Here is a 17,107-nt window from a genome sequence, read left to right as displayed (position 1 = left end):
ATTACTTAATATATTATCATGCTTTTTACAACAACGTGAATGTACTATTGCCGTGTGATTTATTACTATTACTGAAGGTCCGCGACTCCGAACTGTAGTAAAGGGACCTCTGACTAATACGGCGGGGTCCCTGTCGGCTCGTAGCCGAAAACTAGCTTTACTTTGTTGTGTGGGTCAACTTTTCTTGCGAGAGACAGAGAGAGGCGTTGAAAGACTGCTCCAACGGAACTTATTGTTTTCGGAGGAAAACACGAACACGGTGTACAGTCGAGTCTTAATAGCTTGGCTGCAGTGGTTATTATTATATTTACATGCTTCCAGCTCCCGTTTTTCCTCGATGACAACTCCTACCTTTCCACTCCCCTTTTTCTCCCTCCTCGCGCTCACAGACCCATAACGTGTATGGCAGTCCATTCTCCCTGCAACACGGACTACACTGCCCATGATGCTACATTCTTTAGAGCTATGCTTGTAGCATTCTGCCTGTTAGCTTAGCACAACAACAACAACAACAACAACGAAAAGGCGCTCTCTCACCCAGGAAACACACAGTCGCAGAGAGAGAGAGAGCGTCGCCCTGTAACCATGGCAACCGTAACGCTGCCGCCTGGAACAACAGAACGTAGCTGTCAAACAAAACCCAAACAGTCCTGACCCGCGACAAAATGAAACAGGAAAGTACCGCAGTGTAATCCATTTATTTCAACAAAGTAACTGTATTCTGAATACCACCTTTTTAAACGGTAACTGTAACGGAATACAGTTACTCATATTTTGTATTTTAAATACGTAACGGCGGTACATGTATTCCGTTACTCCCCAACACTGGACATAACCACGGTAATACAAGAAGAATTAAGATTGTTAAAAACAAATGAATAAAATACAAAAAGTGTACAATATCACACAAAAAATGAATAAATATTTAAATAAATCAAAACTTTTTGCCTGTCTCCTTTGGATCTTTAGCCATCAGAATTATTGTCTTAAGGCCAAGAAAGATGCCAAGCGGATTTATTTTACCAAATTGGTTCATCTTGGCCTTGCCATATTGGTCCATTTGATTGACCTTTATTATAATTATGTATTTATTTTTTATTTTCGTGTTACAGACATGGGATAGGACAGGGAGAAAGAATGAAAGAAAGAGAGGGAGAGAAAGAAAAATAGAGGGGGGAAGAGATGGTGAGAAAGGGGGAAGAAAAAAAAAGAAAAACAAACAAAACACCTGGATCACCTGTATGAGAGATAAGAAAAACAGAAGAGAAAACAAACAAAGAAGAGAGCAACATAATAAATACAACATCTCACAATAAACTAGCTAACGTAGATACTAAATATTAATGTTATTGTGCAGACGCAAGATGAGAGCGCACAATGTGCTTTGAGGAGCAGCCAAGAAAGGTGTAGTTTGTGTCTGTGAACACCCGTGTGTACACCTGTGTGCAACCTGTGTGGATCAGCACGCTTGTATTCCAAAGGTTTCTCCATGTAACGATCTGCTAGGGAGTGTGGGGAGCCATAGCCCCGTCCCCCAGGGCATGAAGCAGGCATGGAGGAGATCCAGGCCCCAGAATACGAATGAATGTTAGTTTTGATGTTTGATGAGTAAGCTTTAAAAAAATTCTTTATGTAATTTTATATTCATGTGTCTGTATTTCATATATTTCTGTATTTTCATAATTAATAGTTTAGATTGATTTATTTCTGATTGTTATCTGTTTTAAATATATTTTAACAATAATTTGTTTAATTCTGTATTTTTTGTGTTGATTATTTATGAAGATTTATTTTTAAATATTTATTTCTTCATTTATTATGGCATGATGCAAGTATTTATTCCTGTATCTGTATTTTAAAATTTGCTGTACTACACTGATATTTATCTAATATAAAGTATATCTATAGCCACATCCAGTAAGCAGTTTAATTAACTAATTTATTTATATTTTTGCACATATGTATTCCTGTATTTTTATATTTATCTCTAAATCTTTATATTTCATTAATGAAATTTATAACTCTATATTTCTCATTTTTATAAATATATTTGGATATTTATGTATGTCTACATTTATTTAGGTTCCTCCACCTTCCTTTCTGTATTCATATATTAGTATTTACTTTAAACCACATGTTTTTTCAGTCATTTGGTCACAGGGCAGCTTTAAGGAGCCAAAATGAGTATATTTTATCAAAATAAATGTGCAATCTTACCATAATTTTTGACAAAAGTGATAGTGACAGGAATATTTATCTGTTGGTGTGTGTGTGTTCTTTTAACCTCCCTCAAATCTGGAAAACTTTCACATTTAAAGTAGTGTTTGTAATTGCCATCTGGAAATTTTAATTGATACATTCCCCAGCAGAGGGCAGTGTTTTACCAGTGGCTGTGTTTAAAGGTTTCGTCAGCTGATTCCTCTTCAACATGACACACAAAAACAAAAGTTTTAAAATTATTCCAGGCTCCAAAAGTACAAAAAGTACTTGATCCTGATATGTAGGTGCCAAAATATGATGAAGAATGACATGCCAAAAATGTATTTGTACAAAAATATGTGGATTTGACATTTCAGGGCGAGCTGTCATGAAAGCTAGACTGTTTTTATCTGTTGACCAACTCATAACTTAAAAATACATAAAGGCCTCAAACATCCTTTTAGTGTTTCCATGACTGCATGACTACAGTGATAAAAACAGCAGCTGAGACGGTTAAAGTCATAGAATTTAGCTTCATTTTATTTGTCACATACAGTTTGAAGCTGTGGAGAGACGGCTTCGTTTCAGGTGTGAAAACACAAAAGTCATATGACACCACAGACCAAAGTCCACCTGAGGGCTCACGTGATTCCTTTGCCATCAATATCATTCACTAAATCCTGATAAGCAGGTTCAGAGATCAGCGACGTGCTGCCACAGTCACCTGACCTGAAAACTGTTTAATGTCCACTCAGGTGTAGTAAGTCATGCCATTCTTCCTCGCCACGCTCACAGACTGGATTGTCTCTCTCAGTCTGTCCTCCCAGTCTTCGCACCAGTTCTGGCACCGCTCCAGCTCCTGATAACGGGTCGGCAGCTTTTCCAAAGCCAGCACCGCCTCTGGAAGGTCAAAGGTCAAAGCTGCCTTCTCCACTGCTGCCTGAAACTTGGCCGGAGAAGCAGTTGCAATGTAACATCTGTAACGAGAGAAAAGTGGACTTAACACGCAGATGTCACATGCCTCCCAGCAGGTTATTACTACTGCTAACTAACTTTATTAGAGCGACTCAGTGAACTATCAGCTGATTATTATCTGTCACAGAATAAAATATCTGCAGAGGAGAGCCTCAAGAACAGCGGGAGCACAGGTGATATGACTGAATATTTAAACTTGGCATGTCTGACCTGTTGAGCTGGGCACTGTGAGGACAATGGTAGTGATGCCAAACTGCCACAGCTGTGTGAGGACACAGCACATACTGGTTCTCCTCCCAGCAGCTCTTCATGGTCTCCAGGATCCCCTCGTCCGTCACTGTCCCCGTCGACAGAACCTGTGACAGCTAAAAAGGAAAAAATCAAATTAGAAGCTCAGAGGAGAAGCACTGGCGTGAACCAGCTAGGTGGCGGGTACCAGTCTGTGGTGGTTTTCAGGCAGCAAGTGTCGGCGCGAGCGCTGAAACCCCTCCATCATCGTCTTCACTTTGGCACCGTCTCTACCCAGCAGCAGCCAGAACACTCGCTCCATGTTGTATGGGTCCTGCAGGAGACAAATAAACCAGAGACATGTCACCTGTGTTACCACCCACCTGTCAGTCAAAGAGGCCACGCCTCTAATAATGGAAACTTTAAGCATTTATACAATTTAAACAGGTGAGACCAGGTGAGATTTACCCCTGTGCAGCTGATATAAAGGAGGAAATCTGCTGTAAAGTTGGACATTTTAACTGACTGTCAGAGCTTCAAGTGAACATCAGAGGAACTGCACTGTAATAAAATGCTTAAGCCATCAGGCTGTCTGAGGACTGGAGGAAATAGATACACTCTGCACACATGAGCAGGTGTAGTGTCTCTACCTGGATGTCTATAGCCGGGGCCAATGTCTGTGTGACATTATCCGCCATGGAAAAGTCACCGCTGGTTACCATCCTGTGCACGATGTCATTGGAATTCACCATGGCAACCAGTTTCAAGGGGAGTCCCATCTGCTTTACGATGAGGCCGGCTGACCAAAAAGAAAAGAGACAGGAACAGCTTTTATAAGGAGGCACTAGTGTAAGGACAGAGAGACAGACACACAGAAAAAAAGAGGACCAAAACGACAAGATTATTACAGCTGTTCATAGATTCTAAGAGTATATGATTTAACTTTAATACAGAAAAAGAACGAGAAAGAAAAGAAGGGTCTGGAGAGAACTGAGCAAAATCACAGAACTACTTGGTTAGTGTTAGAAAAAGACTTTTCAGAGTCTTACTGGCAGCTGTGGTGACACTTTTCTTCTTAACACTCAACAAAATATATGTGCTGCAGACAGGAAACATACTGACTAATGGAAACCATCAGTTTCAAAATAAGAGAGAAAGGTTTTTTGGTGACTATTTCACATTTTTCCATGAGACCTTGCAGATCTATGTGGCCCATCCACTGGGTGTGCACCTGCGAGCTTGACCCCAGGTCCCAGTAATTCTGTACAAAGCAAAGTGATGTGCTCGCTTGGTCTTTTCTTCATAGACGTCTTTGGATCATATTTAGTCTACTTAGGACGTAGGATAAACTTTCCCCAGGACCAAACAGAGTGTCTGCAGTGATCAGGACATTGCAAAGATCTGCTGCATTGAAGAGAGCTGAGCTTCTGTTTTGATAGAAAAGTTGATCCATGAAGTTCAAGCTCAAACATCACTAAGCTCCTCCTCCTTTTCTGACTGATGGTAGCGTTAGGAGAATCCACGGTCTGTGATATAGTATCTGCAGATAAATCCATTTCTTTCTGCATCATCAGGTAAATTTGCATCAATTTACCTCATTTCATGGGTATGAAATCAAACTGTGGAAAAACTTCACACTTTAAGAAACAGGACAAGGAGCTTAGAGAGGAGTCGATGCTCCTCCACATCAAAAGAGTCAGTGAAGGTGGTGCAGCATCCGACCAGGATGCCTCCTGAACACCTTCTAGATGTGGCGTTGTGGGAACGTGCGACTGGGAAGAGCTCGGGATGGATTGTAACGATAAAGAAAAACATTATTTGTGTCATATTTGGAAAATTCTTGATGTTTCCTGGATGCTGAGGACACTGACCTGCAGCCAGGACCCAGATAAGCGGATGTTATTTTTGACAATATAATAAATAAAACTGAGTAACTGAAATCTCCCTTTTTAAATAAAAATGGTTTTTAAAAAAGTAATGCTGGTGATTTTACTTTGGCTCTCAGATCAGTCTGACCAAGATTTCTCACATGGATGATTTCTCACATGGATGAGAAATCTTACATTATCAACCCACCTGCGATGTTTCCTGCCCCTCCCGTGGGAACCACCACCTCTAGCTCCGGCAGCGCTGCACCCACATCGTCCTGCTTCACCCCACTGAGCTCCAAGTAGGCGTAGACGAAGTGGGCGAGCTGGATCATGACCCTGGACCAGTTCACTGAGTTGAGGCTCATAAGGTCGTGAGACTTAACAAGCTCCTGGTCGGCAAACAGGCGGCGCAGTGGCTGGTCTATGTCATCAGAGCTGCCGTCGGCTACAGACAGAGTGAGATTGATTCAGAGAAACTTTATAACCATAAAAAACGTGGCTGTTTGAGCTTCTCTGCGTGTACCTGCAAAAACATGGACGTTATCCTTCAAGCAAGAGATCATGTGCTTCTCTTGCACTGGAGTGATGCGTCCACGGGGGTAAACCACCACCACGTCCAGCCCAGGGAGACCTTTGGCGCTCTGGATGGCCGAGCCGCCGGTGTCCCCAGACGTACCTGAGGATGACATTTATGCCAGTTTTTCACCTGCATCTAGTTCTCTGGTTTTAACCCATAATAAAAACATGTTTCACTCTCACCTACGAGAACAGTCGCCCTGCGGTTCTCTTTTTGCAGGAAGTAGTTTAGGAAGCGTACAGTGCAGGTCATAGCCAGGTCCTTAAAGGCCAGGGTGTCTCCATGGAAGAGCTCCAGGACGGACAGACCCCCCTTCAGCCGGGCAATTCGAACTACCTCCGGCACAGAGAAGCCAGACAGGGCTTCACCCACGAGGACTGGGAGAGAGAAACACGGGAAACAGGACTCACTGATTATCTGATCAGTTCTACCTGCATGCAACGGTGAATTTCTCCCCCCAGCTCACCTTCCAGGTGGTCTCTGGGGATCAGCTGAGGAGGGATGAACAGTGAAGCAACCTCCACCACCACTTTGGTGTAGGACAGCCCCTTCCAGCTCCTCAGGGTGTCGGGGCTCAGCAGAGGCAAACTCTCCGGCATGAACATCCCTCCATCTGGGGCATAGCCCGAAAACAGCACCTCCCGGAAGTCCCAGCCCCTGACCCCCCCACGAGTACTGCAGTACTGCATCCTACACGCCTGTGAAGGAAGGTAACAGTCATCATATCCTGGTCTGAGTTCTGTGACATCATTCTGCATCATCTGCCAGGGTGCACTTCTCTGAAACTACACTCAACAAAAATATAAACGCAACACCTTTGTTACTGCTCCCATTCCCCATGGGATGGACGTAGAGACCTAAAATTCATTCCAGATACACAATATAACCATCCCTCCCAAACAGTGGTCACAAATCAGTCCAAATGTGTGGTAGTGGGCACATCTGCATATTGAGATAATCCATCCCACCTCACAGGTGTGCCACATCAGGATGCTGATCTGACATCATGAGTAGTGCACAGGTGTACCTCAGACTGCCCACAACAAAAGGCCACCCTGGAATGTGCAGTTTTTTCGCTATTGGGGGTCTGGGGACCCAGAACCGGTCAGTATCTGGTGTGACCACCATTTGCCTCATGCAGTGCAACACATCGTCGCATGGAGTCTATCAGATTGTCAATTGTGGCCTGTGGAATGTTGGTCCACTCCACTTCAATGGCTGTGCGAGGTTGTTGGATATTCGTGGGAACTGGTACACGCTGTCGTATACGCCGGTCAAGCACATCCCGAACATGCTCAATGGGTGACATGTCCGGTGAGTATGCTGGCCATGCAAGAACTGGGACATTCTCAGCTGCCATCTGCCCTGAACAATGTGAACCATGATTCATCCGTGAAGCGCACACCTCTCCAACGTGCCAGACGCCATCGAATGTGAGCATTTGCCCACACAAGTCTGTTACGGCGACGAGCTGGAGTCAGGTCAAGACCCCGATGAGGACGACGGGCATGCAGTTGAGCGTCCCTGAGACGGTTTCTGACAGTTTGTGCAGAAATTGTTTGGTTGTGCAAACCAATTGTTCCAGCAGCTGTCTGGGTGGCTGGTCTCAGACGATCTTGGAGGTGAACCTGCTGGATGTGGAGGTCCTGGGCTGGTGTGGTTACACGAGGTCTGCGGTTGTGAGGCCGGTTGGATGTGCTGCCATATTCTCTGAAACGCCTGTGGAGACGGCTTATGGTTGAGAAATGAACATTCAATGCACGGGCGACAGATCTGGTTGACATTCCTGCTGTCAGCATGCCAATTGCACGCTCCCTCATTGCTTGTGGCATCTGTGGCATTTTGCTGTGAGACAAAACTGCACATTCCAGGGTGGCCTTTTGTTGTGGGCAGTCTGAGGTACACCTGTGCACTACTCATGATGTCAGATCAGCATCCTGATGTGGCACACCTGTGAGGTGGGATGGATTATCTCAATATAGCAGATGTGCCCACTACCACACATTTGGACTGATTTGTGACCGACTGATTTTCTGTAAAGCAAAAATTTATAAGAAAAGCTTGAATTTAAGCCACACTTTATGTTGTTATCAGGTACAGGTTCATCAGCAGTCTTGACACAGACAATACCAACATGTGAATGGGTGAAAGTTTTGACTACCATTGTACACATCCTTGGACAGCAGGACTAAAACGCTAAGAGTAAATAAACATATTATTTTTTTCACAATTTTTCTTTTTAAACTATTATGGAAACTGTGTGTGATTTTGTGTGTGACTTTTATTGTGAAAGGGACCAGGAAAAGGCTGTTTTCATGCATGTGTAAAACAAATCAGCTTTGTCTGTGGTGACACAGAATAAACAGATTTTAGAGTAAACACAAACATGTTGTGACCTTTATGAGTTATATTAAGCAGTAAATGAGCACTTTAAATTTTACTTATTATTATTTTGTGGCAGATAATGTTCCTACAAAGAAAGCCCATTTCACACTGCCAACTATAAAACACACACTTACCGCTCCGCACTGAGCAGAACTGCTGCAGTCCTTTTTTCATAATTCAGAAGAACTAACTCACAGAGTTGCTTTTTAACCAAAGCTTTCTAAACCTCGAGGCATGGCTCTACTAACCAGGAAGAAAAAAACCTGGACTTTGGAACAACCGTCCTGAAACCAGGACACACTTACTTAATATAAAGTCAGTCTAACTAAGATTTTCCCAGGTTTTCACACACATCCATGTCAGCGATATTTTCTGAATTCACTGAAAATAAAACACAGTGAATAACCGTCACATGATTCTAACATAAGCTTTGGTTCTCATTATTTTGATTGTGTTACATAAAATCTAACTGTTCTATCACGTGAACAGTGTGAAGCACCAAAACACCCACCTGTTAATCGTGCACTAACAGTGATTTTAATAAAATGCGGCAAATAAATCAGAGCCATCAGACACATGAAATTAATCTGGTACTATAACTATTATCAATCTTGAAGCTCAAGTTAACCTTCTTTTGAAAGTCTGCCGTTTTAAATTTGTTTTAGAACTTTTTTTTTTTACCACTAATTTGAGTTTTTTTTAAGGTAAATTATTCTGAATCAGTTTTGGTGATGCAACTGTTTTTAAATTAACCCTTTCGGCTGCAGCAGGTTTAAGTGAACCTCTACAAGAGTTTAGGTGATTTTTGAACAGGGCAGCCTCCTGTGATCAGGTAAGAACACAGGTGCGGGTAACACCACACCTCCTGAGGCCAAAGAAATTAGATTAAGTGAATATTTGTAAACAAAAGCGGTAACTTCATGTCAGCTAACATTTGTTTATCCTCTGCAGGGTTTTCTAATCTGTTTATACCTATATTAATATGCTGAGTGGGGTGCTGCTAAAGCAGTTTTCACATGACTAAGGTTGCAGATCACCACAAGCCAAAATAGAAAAAGCAATCAGGACTTCATAAATAAAAATCAGTTTAACATAGTGAATTCTCATCAAACATGCAGTGTGTGCGGTTCTGTGTTCACTAAAATAGGCAGTCATTAATTTTAAGCGTTAGTTTTTGATTTTAAAGCCGCTAAAACTAGCCAAGTTACCTTCAGTCTCCAGGGTTCCGAAGAAACGATGGGAGAAGTGAGAAGTGGCCGTTAGCTTAACGTTTTTTACGGAGCAGGGGAGGGAAACAGGCGCGTGTAGGCAAAAACATCTTACTCTTCTTTCTTAGTGTCCCTCTTTTGCTCAACTGAAAAAAACAAAACCCTACTTTAAACACATCTAATAATGAAGAAATGTGAACTTTGTGTGAAGCTTATTTATCCATAAGCAGCATTTTCATCAGCGAACTGAGCTCATTATTGCCCCCTGCGGTGGGAGGATGGAACAGCACCCGCTGGTGTTCAGTATGGGAGAGCAGCAGCAGGCCCTTTCTGTATCGGAGTTGTTTCAAAGTTATTTATGCATGTAATAAACCATCCGTAGTAAAAGCAATGCGCTGTTGTCACCTTACCTGAAGAGTAATGTGTTTCCTGTTATTTAGGACCATACGATACACAAATGCCCACAACGCTTGAGTAAAACTAATTAAATTATGCAAAAAAAATAAATTTATTGATGAATTGTCCTCACTTTCTGTGCAGTAAAAAAACAAACAAAACAGTAATGTGGGTCGAGGATGTCTGATTAATTAAGTGTTTTTTTGTTTTACTCTTACCCTGCAAGTAAGTGTGTGTGTGTGTGTGTGTGTGTGTGTGTGTGTGTGTGTACGTACATAGCTACTGTGATACCACCCACTGATTTCAGAACTCATTTTAGAGCTTCAGTGTTGTGGCTGTCACACCATGTTAGATAATTCTGTTAATTCTTCAAAAGGCATCAACAAAACAAACATGGTCTTTAGGTCCAATTCAGGCACTCCAGCTCATTCCCCTAATATACTACTAACTTTAAGCTTAAGTACAGTTTGAAGGAGTGAGAACCATCCTCAAGATAACAGAGCAACTGCAGCTTTTATACTTCAGTGCTGGAGGCTGGTGCTTGTTTCGATCTGTGATAAGAAAAACATGTGGTTTATCAGTAATGATGTGTGAAACTGTCTGCTGTAAAACATGACTTAATCTCAGGGTAGGCCCAATCTAAGGCATACATTACTTTTACTGTAAATGAGATCATGATTGTAAATAAAACATGATAATTATTTGACCAAAGACTTGAAACTAGCAGCTGAGATCATAAACTCATCATGAAAGTATTTACAGAGGCCACAGGAGAAGTAGGGTCCTCGTAGACAGAATTTTATAGAATCCGACTTATTCTGAAACCAGAAAGAAAGAGGCATGTGATTTATCCCATTGTTCATTTTAATATTTTAATGCACGTCTGCAAACATGTAAAAACATATTTACAAGTCTTAACACTGGAGACGTTTTACAAAAATCATCTTACAAAATCCATTCCATGCATATAACTGATATAAGACTGAGAGTATAGAGAACATCACCCCCTCCCTTCAACACACACACACACACACACACACACACACACACACACACACACACGAAATAAATACACATTAAAAGAGGAGCATGGGAATCTAACTAGTAACAGTCCCTCAAAATAAAAATAAAAAAAATCCCAACATGGTAAAAATACAGAATAATTTTGGTCTTCGTAAACTTGCTCTTTCACACTGAACAGAATATTCCAGATGTTCAGAAGTGGTTTAATGAGACTAAAATACACTTCAATACTTTCATTTTCATGCCGGCTTTTTCTTGAGATGCAAAAAAACCCAAAAACAGCAGATTTTACTTCAGCTGCAGGTTGTCAGGAAACAAAGATTAGTGTAGTTGTGCGTTTGTTCCTTGCGGAGTCAGAAACATGAAAGATCGATTTAACAGTGTCAGCAGAAATGTGAACAACCTGTGTAGCTGTGGCAGGGCTACTTATGGTAAAAATCATAATTGTGATTATTTGGGGGAAAAACTAATCTCAGATTTTTAACGTGATTACTGATCTTTAACCTCGTATCAGTCACAGTGATGTTGCATTTTAAGCATGTTAACAAACATGCTTAAACAAACAGCACGTGGGCCTCTCAAGTCAACTCTCAAAGCAATTTTGGCCTCAACGTTCGTCTGTTATAACATAAAACAGAAAAGGAAGATCTGACTGAACCCTTAACTACTCAATGGACAGTAAGAGGTTAGAAAGTACAACAAGAAGTGAGGAAGATTTGATGTAAAATCAGCAAAATATGAGAAAGGTTCCCAGCGGACCTCCTCAGAATCAGCTCATTTTTGTTTGTACAATAACGCCAGTGCATTTATTGAAGCTACTTATAATTTTATCTTAGCACCATGGCTGTTTGTACAGTAACAGGACATTGAACCTCAGCAACTGGGATGAAATTTGGTGCTTTTTTATTTATTTATTTAATCTTTCCAGAATTTCTGAGATCTAAATCTTTTTGTGGTTGAAAAACCCATTTAAACAGCAGGAGTCACAGCTGGAGGACAACCCTGGTATCAAAGTGCAGGTAGAAAGGAGGCCGGTCATATGTTATCACTTGTTTTAAGCAGCCATATATCTCACATGGTGATATGAGCCTTGAAAGTTTTACTCAAACTGCACTTTTTGAAGTTTTCTGCAGTTTATTGTCAGGAAAGATTAGAAAAAAAATCTTGCTGACTAAAGATCTGATTGTGGCTTCACATTATGAAACCTGTAGTGGGTCTAATACTGATCTGGTTGCAGTTTTTAAAACAGAGCTCAAATGTGTTTTTCCAGCCTAATATTTTGCACAGCTTCATTAAATAAACTGAAATTATTGTACAGAAAAAAATGATTCCAGTTTTCCTTAATAAAAATACAAAAACAGCTCAGATTACTTGAGACAATCTGAAAATACAGATTTTGGGAGATCTGTCATTTCATTTAAAGTGCGACATACCATCTCCAGCTTGACTAAATATTGATTTCTATTGTTAGTTTAGGGGGATTTCACACCTATTGTTCGTTTAATCTGGTCTAAATAAGTGATGAGTTTGTAAACTTGTAGATTTTCCCTGTGTTTTGGTCTGTTTTCACACAGAGATGAAAACAAGTGAACTGTTCGGTCCACTCAGCAACCAGATGTGTCTGTACTGTGACTCCAACCTTATATTACTCTTTTACGTTTTTTAGCTCAGACTTGTAGCGTATATCTTAGTAGTTGATTTAGCCACCATAAACGAACCGCACCGTGACCACCACCTCCAAAGGGTCTCGGTGTGGTTGATTTGCTGTGATCACCATGTTCACACATCCTCGATTTAAACAGACTAAACAGCGTTGGTGTGAAAACACCTTAAGATCACTTTTACAGCAGAATGTATGGGCCATTGCAGGTTTAAAGAAGAGTGATATTTAAAGAAAAAAAAAAGTTCAGCATTAAAGTAGTTTTTTTTTTTTTTGTTTTTTAAAAAAAAGAAAAAAAGAAGCCAAAATGACATTTTAAAGTCATAATTTTGCAAGAAGATTTGTGTTTTTCCCCATCAGGAAAAACTTTCTATCTGGATTCACCTCATCACCTTTTTCTCACAAATGTTGACTTTATCGTCTCAAAGTGTTAAAGCAGTTTATGTGTAATTCATTAATTTTTTCCTACATATGAAGCTATTGTTAGATTAACAGTTAGTGTTATATTAAGTCTGACAGTTAAAAGCGGTCACTAAAACTAAAACAAAACAGCCATTTCTCAGGTTCTGAGATTTTACTGGTTTTAGATTTAAGTGGATGCATTGTTCTAATTTCCAGCTCCAGTTTTTTTCCTGAACTCTACAAGAGGAGCTTTGCATAATTCACAGTTCAAAATAATACTTCTTTATTTTACACGGAGCCTTGGAGCAGACCTTTAGATCTCAAGCTAGCCATTTTAGCTCCTCCCCCTTTAAGCCAACTTTATTCTGACTGACTGCCCCTTGTCAACTGAAGTGTGTGGGTCGTCTGTGCTTAACATGACTGTATTAGGGACGTCCCTTCTCTGTGACTTCATGCAAGTCCAAAAGTAGAAAAAAAAAAATGAGTGTTTGGAGCATTTTGCAGCCTGAGCTTTGGTGTCAGAGGGACTAACTGTACACTGACCTTGTTATTTGTTAACTTTGGCCGTGTTTAATATGAACATCCACCACTGGAGCAGGAACTATGAGACAGGAAACAGGAAAAGAAGAACAGGTCCACTTTGATTCATTATGATAAGTTGAGCAAGAATAATCTTTTCAGTTTAAGTGAAAGAGCAACTTAACACTTCCTCAAAGTTCAGCACTGTTACAGACTGTAGGTAAAAGTAAATGAAGAAAAGTAATGTTTCTATAGTGTGGAAGATTAGGTTTAATTTTTAGAAGCAGAAAATAAAAAGCAGACAGGGAAAGTTTAGATTATTTAATGCCCAAACCAACTTCTGAGAAGTGTTTGTAAAGACGATAAACACTGCACTTTAATGGCCCTGGGCCTGGTGCCTGCTAGGCCTGTGCATGTAGGGCCACATTACAAATTCTTAGAGTTAGAATGACCTCTTTTCATTCGTGTTCAGATCAAATATCCACACAGAGTGCCTTCATATGAGCGTCATCACTCAATAAGCTTCAACAGTTCGCTTCTTTTCTGATTCTGCATCGATTCTCCTCACTGACGTGTTACAAGCTCAAGGCTGGACACAGACGTGCACATCAGAAGAGAAAAGTGCAATGAGCCAGGATGCCGTTTTCACACTGAACATCATCAGTCTAAACCAAAAGTGATTAACTTCAATTTAGCAAGGCTATTATTTTGTTATAAACAGCCAAGCCTCCTTTCTGACTGAACAACTGCACTCTGTAAAGAACAGGAGAAAAGAAGTGTTTCATGCCAACTTTTAGAAAGTTTGCCTAAAAGGCAGCTGTGTGGTTGATGCATTGCTATGTAAAGATAATTCCTCACTATCCAAAAACATCAAACAAACAAAAAAAACACCCTCTTTTCATTTTAAGTTACTTGAGCAACTGTGCATGATTCATAGATAAGAATAATCCTTCTTTATCTTACACTGGGCTCAGTTAATCCTTCTGTCTCAAACAAGCTATTTTAGCTCCTCATACATTTCCTCCGATTGGTCGATGACACTAAATTGGCAATTTCCAGAAGCTGGACTGATTGCTGATCAAAAATTAAGAACTTCACTAAACCATACTGTTAATATTTCATTACTATTAAAATTAAGTGCACATTGGTCCCAACGTAGTTGTGAGACTTGCTTCTTTGGGCTAGAGGAAGAAAAAAATAAAACTGCTGTGAAAATAATGTTCAGTATGAAAAAACAACACCGTTCTTTCAACAGCAGTTTCCTTCTGCTGTGATTCTCCAAAAGGTTAGAAAGCATTGCTGAGATGATAACAGGCGGAAACTATCGCTTCATGTTTCTGATGTCAGAGTGAATATATACACAGAAATGCCATCTCCCATTTCACATCCTTCAAAAGATAAGGCATACATGTTTCTTACATCAGCAAAAATCATTGAAAATTAACTTTTTTTTTTAGAAGAACAAACATGCACATACTGCTCAACACAGTTAAACTCAATCGGACTACATACGTGATCGCAGTGGGAGTTTCCTTTGAATTCTTGGCTCCTTCGTTGAACACGTGGTTACGATTGGTAGTGTAGGATTACTGTGGCCCCGCCTCCCTACAGACCTTCATTTGTCTCCACGGGAGAGATGGCTGAGAAAGCAGGACAGGCACGTACCAAGGGAGCCTTTTCCCATAATGCATTATGACACAAGGCACCCCTCCATCCTCCACTCATTTCGAGGAAGTTTCAGCATGTCCTCCCAAGTTTTGCACGCTGTCCCAAATATCCGTGCAGACTCTTCATTGGTCAGGTCCATCCACAACACATTTGACATGACAAATGTTTTTTTTTTCTTTTTTCTCCTTTTTGTTTTAGACTCCCACTTACCACACATGACCAGAGAAGGCGGGAGGACGAGGACCAGGTTAGGATGTATCCTGCAGGTCTTTGGCTTTGGTCAGGATGGTGTGGACGTCTGAGATGGGGTAATCCTGAAAGACATATCCAGCCCAATTAATCCCTGTAGCATCAGATGCATGTCTGAACATGAACACTGTGTGCTTTAGAGTTGTACCTGCAGTAATCTCATGTTCACTGTGAAATCACCAGCCAATAAGTTATCCCGGATAAGTCTGTGAGAAGGAGGAGTTGACACAGTGTGAATGCTTCACTTAGGAAATGTTATTTAAAAAACAAAAAAAAAGAAACAGTGCATACACTTCTATGCAGATGACACCCACTTATATCCATCTATGAAGCAAGACAACTAATGCCTACTTCTAAATTCACACAAAACTCAAGTACTTCTGCAAAGACTGCCGAGTCATTTTTCCTCTTCGCAAAGAACACTGTAATGCTAAACAGCACCCTGACTCGGACTTTGAAAGCCTAGTCTGCCCATAGTCTTTTACACCTGAATAATTAACATTTCATGCTCTGTGCGCGTTCTTCAGGTAATATATTAGAAAATAACAGTTTCTATTGTATGCAGATGATACCCAATTATAATTATGAAGATGACAGATCAATTAATAAAACTAGAGTCATGTCTTAAAGACAAAGACCTGGATTGCTTGCATGTTTGTATTTATACATTTAAAGTAAATTAAAGTTATTGTATTTGGCTCTAAAAATCTCAGGAGAATCATGTCCAATTGATGACATATAAAAATAACTGAAATAAATTCAATCCAGTCTGAAAGACTCACATGAGCATGGCGCAGCAGACCAGGATGAGGAAATGGAATCTGTCCTGGTCAGAAAAAAGTGTGTCCCAGATGCGGATGACATCTGGCAGGAGGAACTCCTGAGATAACAACAGGGTGAGCCAGCGGAAGGTGAAATATTGTGGTTTGATGTTCTGCTCTTCCTGTGGGGGGAAGACACACAGGAAGTCAATGCAACAATTTTTAACAAGAATTTAATCTGCATTTTACTGTTTTTTAATTTTTATTGCAGGGAGAACGTGAAGCTGTTCCATAAATGCAAGAAAACACAGCAGTACTGGTTTGTTTTGATTTTGTGTTTGTTTATAATTATGACTAATTATGAATTTATGAATAATCAAAGTAGATATCTTGGTAATTCCAAGGGCTGTTTATTTTTTCCTTGCACCTGCAGCTGATCAAGAAAAAAATTTAATATTTTGACAGTGAATTAGAAGTATGCCCTATGGGTGCTGCTTTGGGAGCACTAGGTGTATTGCCCAGAAAGTGCTTAGTTTGGGTTGTTGAAAGTAACTCAGAATACTTCCCAGTGGGCTCACACCCAGGCAGCCATTGTCACCAGATCTATTTGGAGTTGGAAGGTTTATTAGTATCCATTTGGATTTCGCTCAGGTCTACAGTTTCAGTCTTGACTGCAGTTTTTACCTTTCTGCTAGGCCTATCCTCAGCAAATTGGCCCAGAAGATGCAAACACCATACAGTCCAGAGGTCCAGTTCTGAGACTCCAGTTAGCTGAGGTGAAACCTAATAGACAGCTAGCAGCTACAGATGAATGTGTCACCATCCACCTATCAGTCACATTCTAGAAAGCTGTAAAGGTGTTTATTTTTGCTGAAAAGTTGGACATTTTAACCCGGGAGTCTACAGGGAGTGCAGAATTATTAGGCAAGTTGTATTTTTGAGGAATAATTTTATTATTGAACAACAACCATGTTCTCAATGAACCC

At 40.6% G+C, this 17,107-nt stretch overlaps 2 protein-coding genes across 3 annotated transcripts in view; both read right to left on the bottom strand.

The window, feature by feature from the left end:
- Positions 1 to 2,718: 2,718 nt before the first annotated feature.
- thnsl2 (threonine synthase-like 2) lies at positions 2,719 to 9,719 on the bottom strand. 2 transcript variants are annotated; one of them, XM_005950562.3, is made up of 9 exons: positions 9,444 to 9,719; positions 6,317 to 6,548; positions 6,033 to 6,227; positions 5,797 to 5,949; positions 5,479 to 5,718; positions 4,053 to 4,201; positions 3,611 to 3,736; positions 3,385 to 3,539; positions 2,719 to 3,176 (listed from the first exon to the last, which is right to left on the bottom strand). In XM_005950562.3, exons 2-9 carry the CDS (start codon positions 6,537 to 6,539, stop codon positions 2,951 to 2,953), a joined length of 1,467 nt encoding a protein of 488 aa, XP_005950624.1. In that variant the 5' UTR covers positions 6,540 to 6,548; positions 9,444 to 9,719; the 3' UTR covers positions 2,719 to 2,950. The 2 variants fall into 2 exon arrangements, with proteins under 2 accessions (XP_005950624.1, XP_042071486.1); XM_042215552.1 differs by lacking the exon at positions 9,444 to 9,719 and having other exon boundaries at positions 6,317 to 6,567.
- Positions 9,720 to 10,689: 970 nt separating this feature from the next.
- tbc1d13 (TBC1 domain family, member 13) overlaps positions 10,690 to 17,107 on the bottom strand; it is a 22,388-nt gene continuing 15,970 nt past the window's right edge. Inside the window, exons 10-12 of the mRNA XM_005950563.3 lie at positions 16,143 to 16,303; positions 15,509 to 15,566; positions 10,690 to 15,425 (exon numbers count right to left, since the gene is read on the bottom strand). Of these exons, the coding sequence (XP_005950625.1) occupies positions 15,360 to 15,425; positions 15,509 to 15,566; positions 16,143 to 16,303 (285 nt within the window). The 3' untranslated portion in view covers positions 10,690 to 15,359. The remainder of the gene's footprint in view (positions 15,426 to 15,508; positions 15,567 to 16,142; positions 16,304 to 17,107) is intronic.

The sequence above is a fragment of the Haplochromis burtoni genome, unplaced genomic scaffold (assembly GCF_018398535.1).
Source record: "Haplochromis burtoni strain Fernald_Lab_line unplaced genomic scaffold, NCSU_Asbu1 Contig_756, whole genome shotgun sequence".
Classification (NCBI taxonomy): domain Eukaryota; kingdom Metazoa; phylum Chordata; class Actinopteri; order Cichliformes; family Cichlidae; genus Haplochromis; species Haplochromis burtoni.
This window is presented reverse-complemented; position numbering and strand designations above follow the sequence as displayed.

What these genes read in the sequence shown, in the direction of transcription:
- thnsl2 (XM_005950562.3), bottom strand. Translation starts at nt 6,539, where the DNA reads ATGCAGTACTGCAGTACTCGTGGGGGGGTCAGGGGCTGGGACTTCCGG. An exon ending in CAGGGCGACTGTTCTCGTAG is followed by an intron (nt 5,950 to 6,032) that starts GTGAGAGTGAAA and finishes TGTCATCCTCAG; the next exon opens with GTACGTCTGGGGACACCGGC. An exon ending in AGGGGCAGGAAACATCGCAG is followed by an intron (nt 4,202 to 5,478) that starts GTGGGTTGATAA and finishes CTTTTTGGTCAG; the next exon opens with CCGGCCTCATCGTAAAGCAG.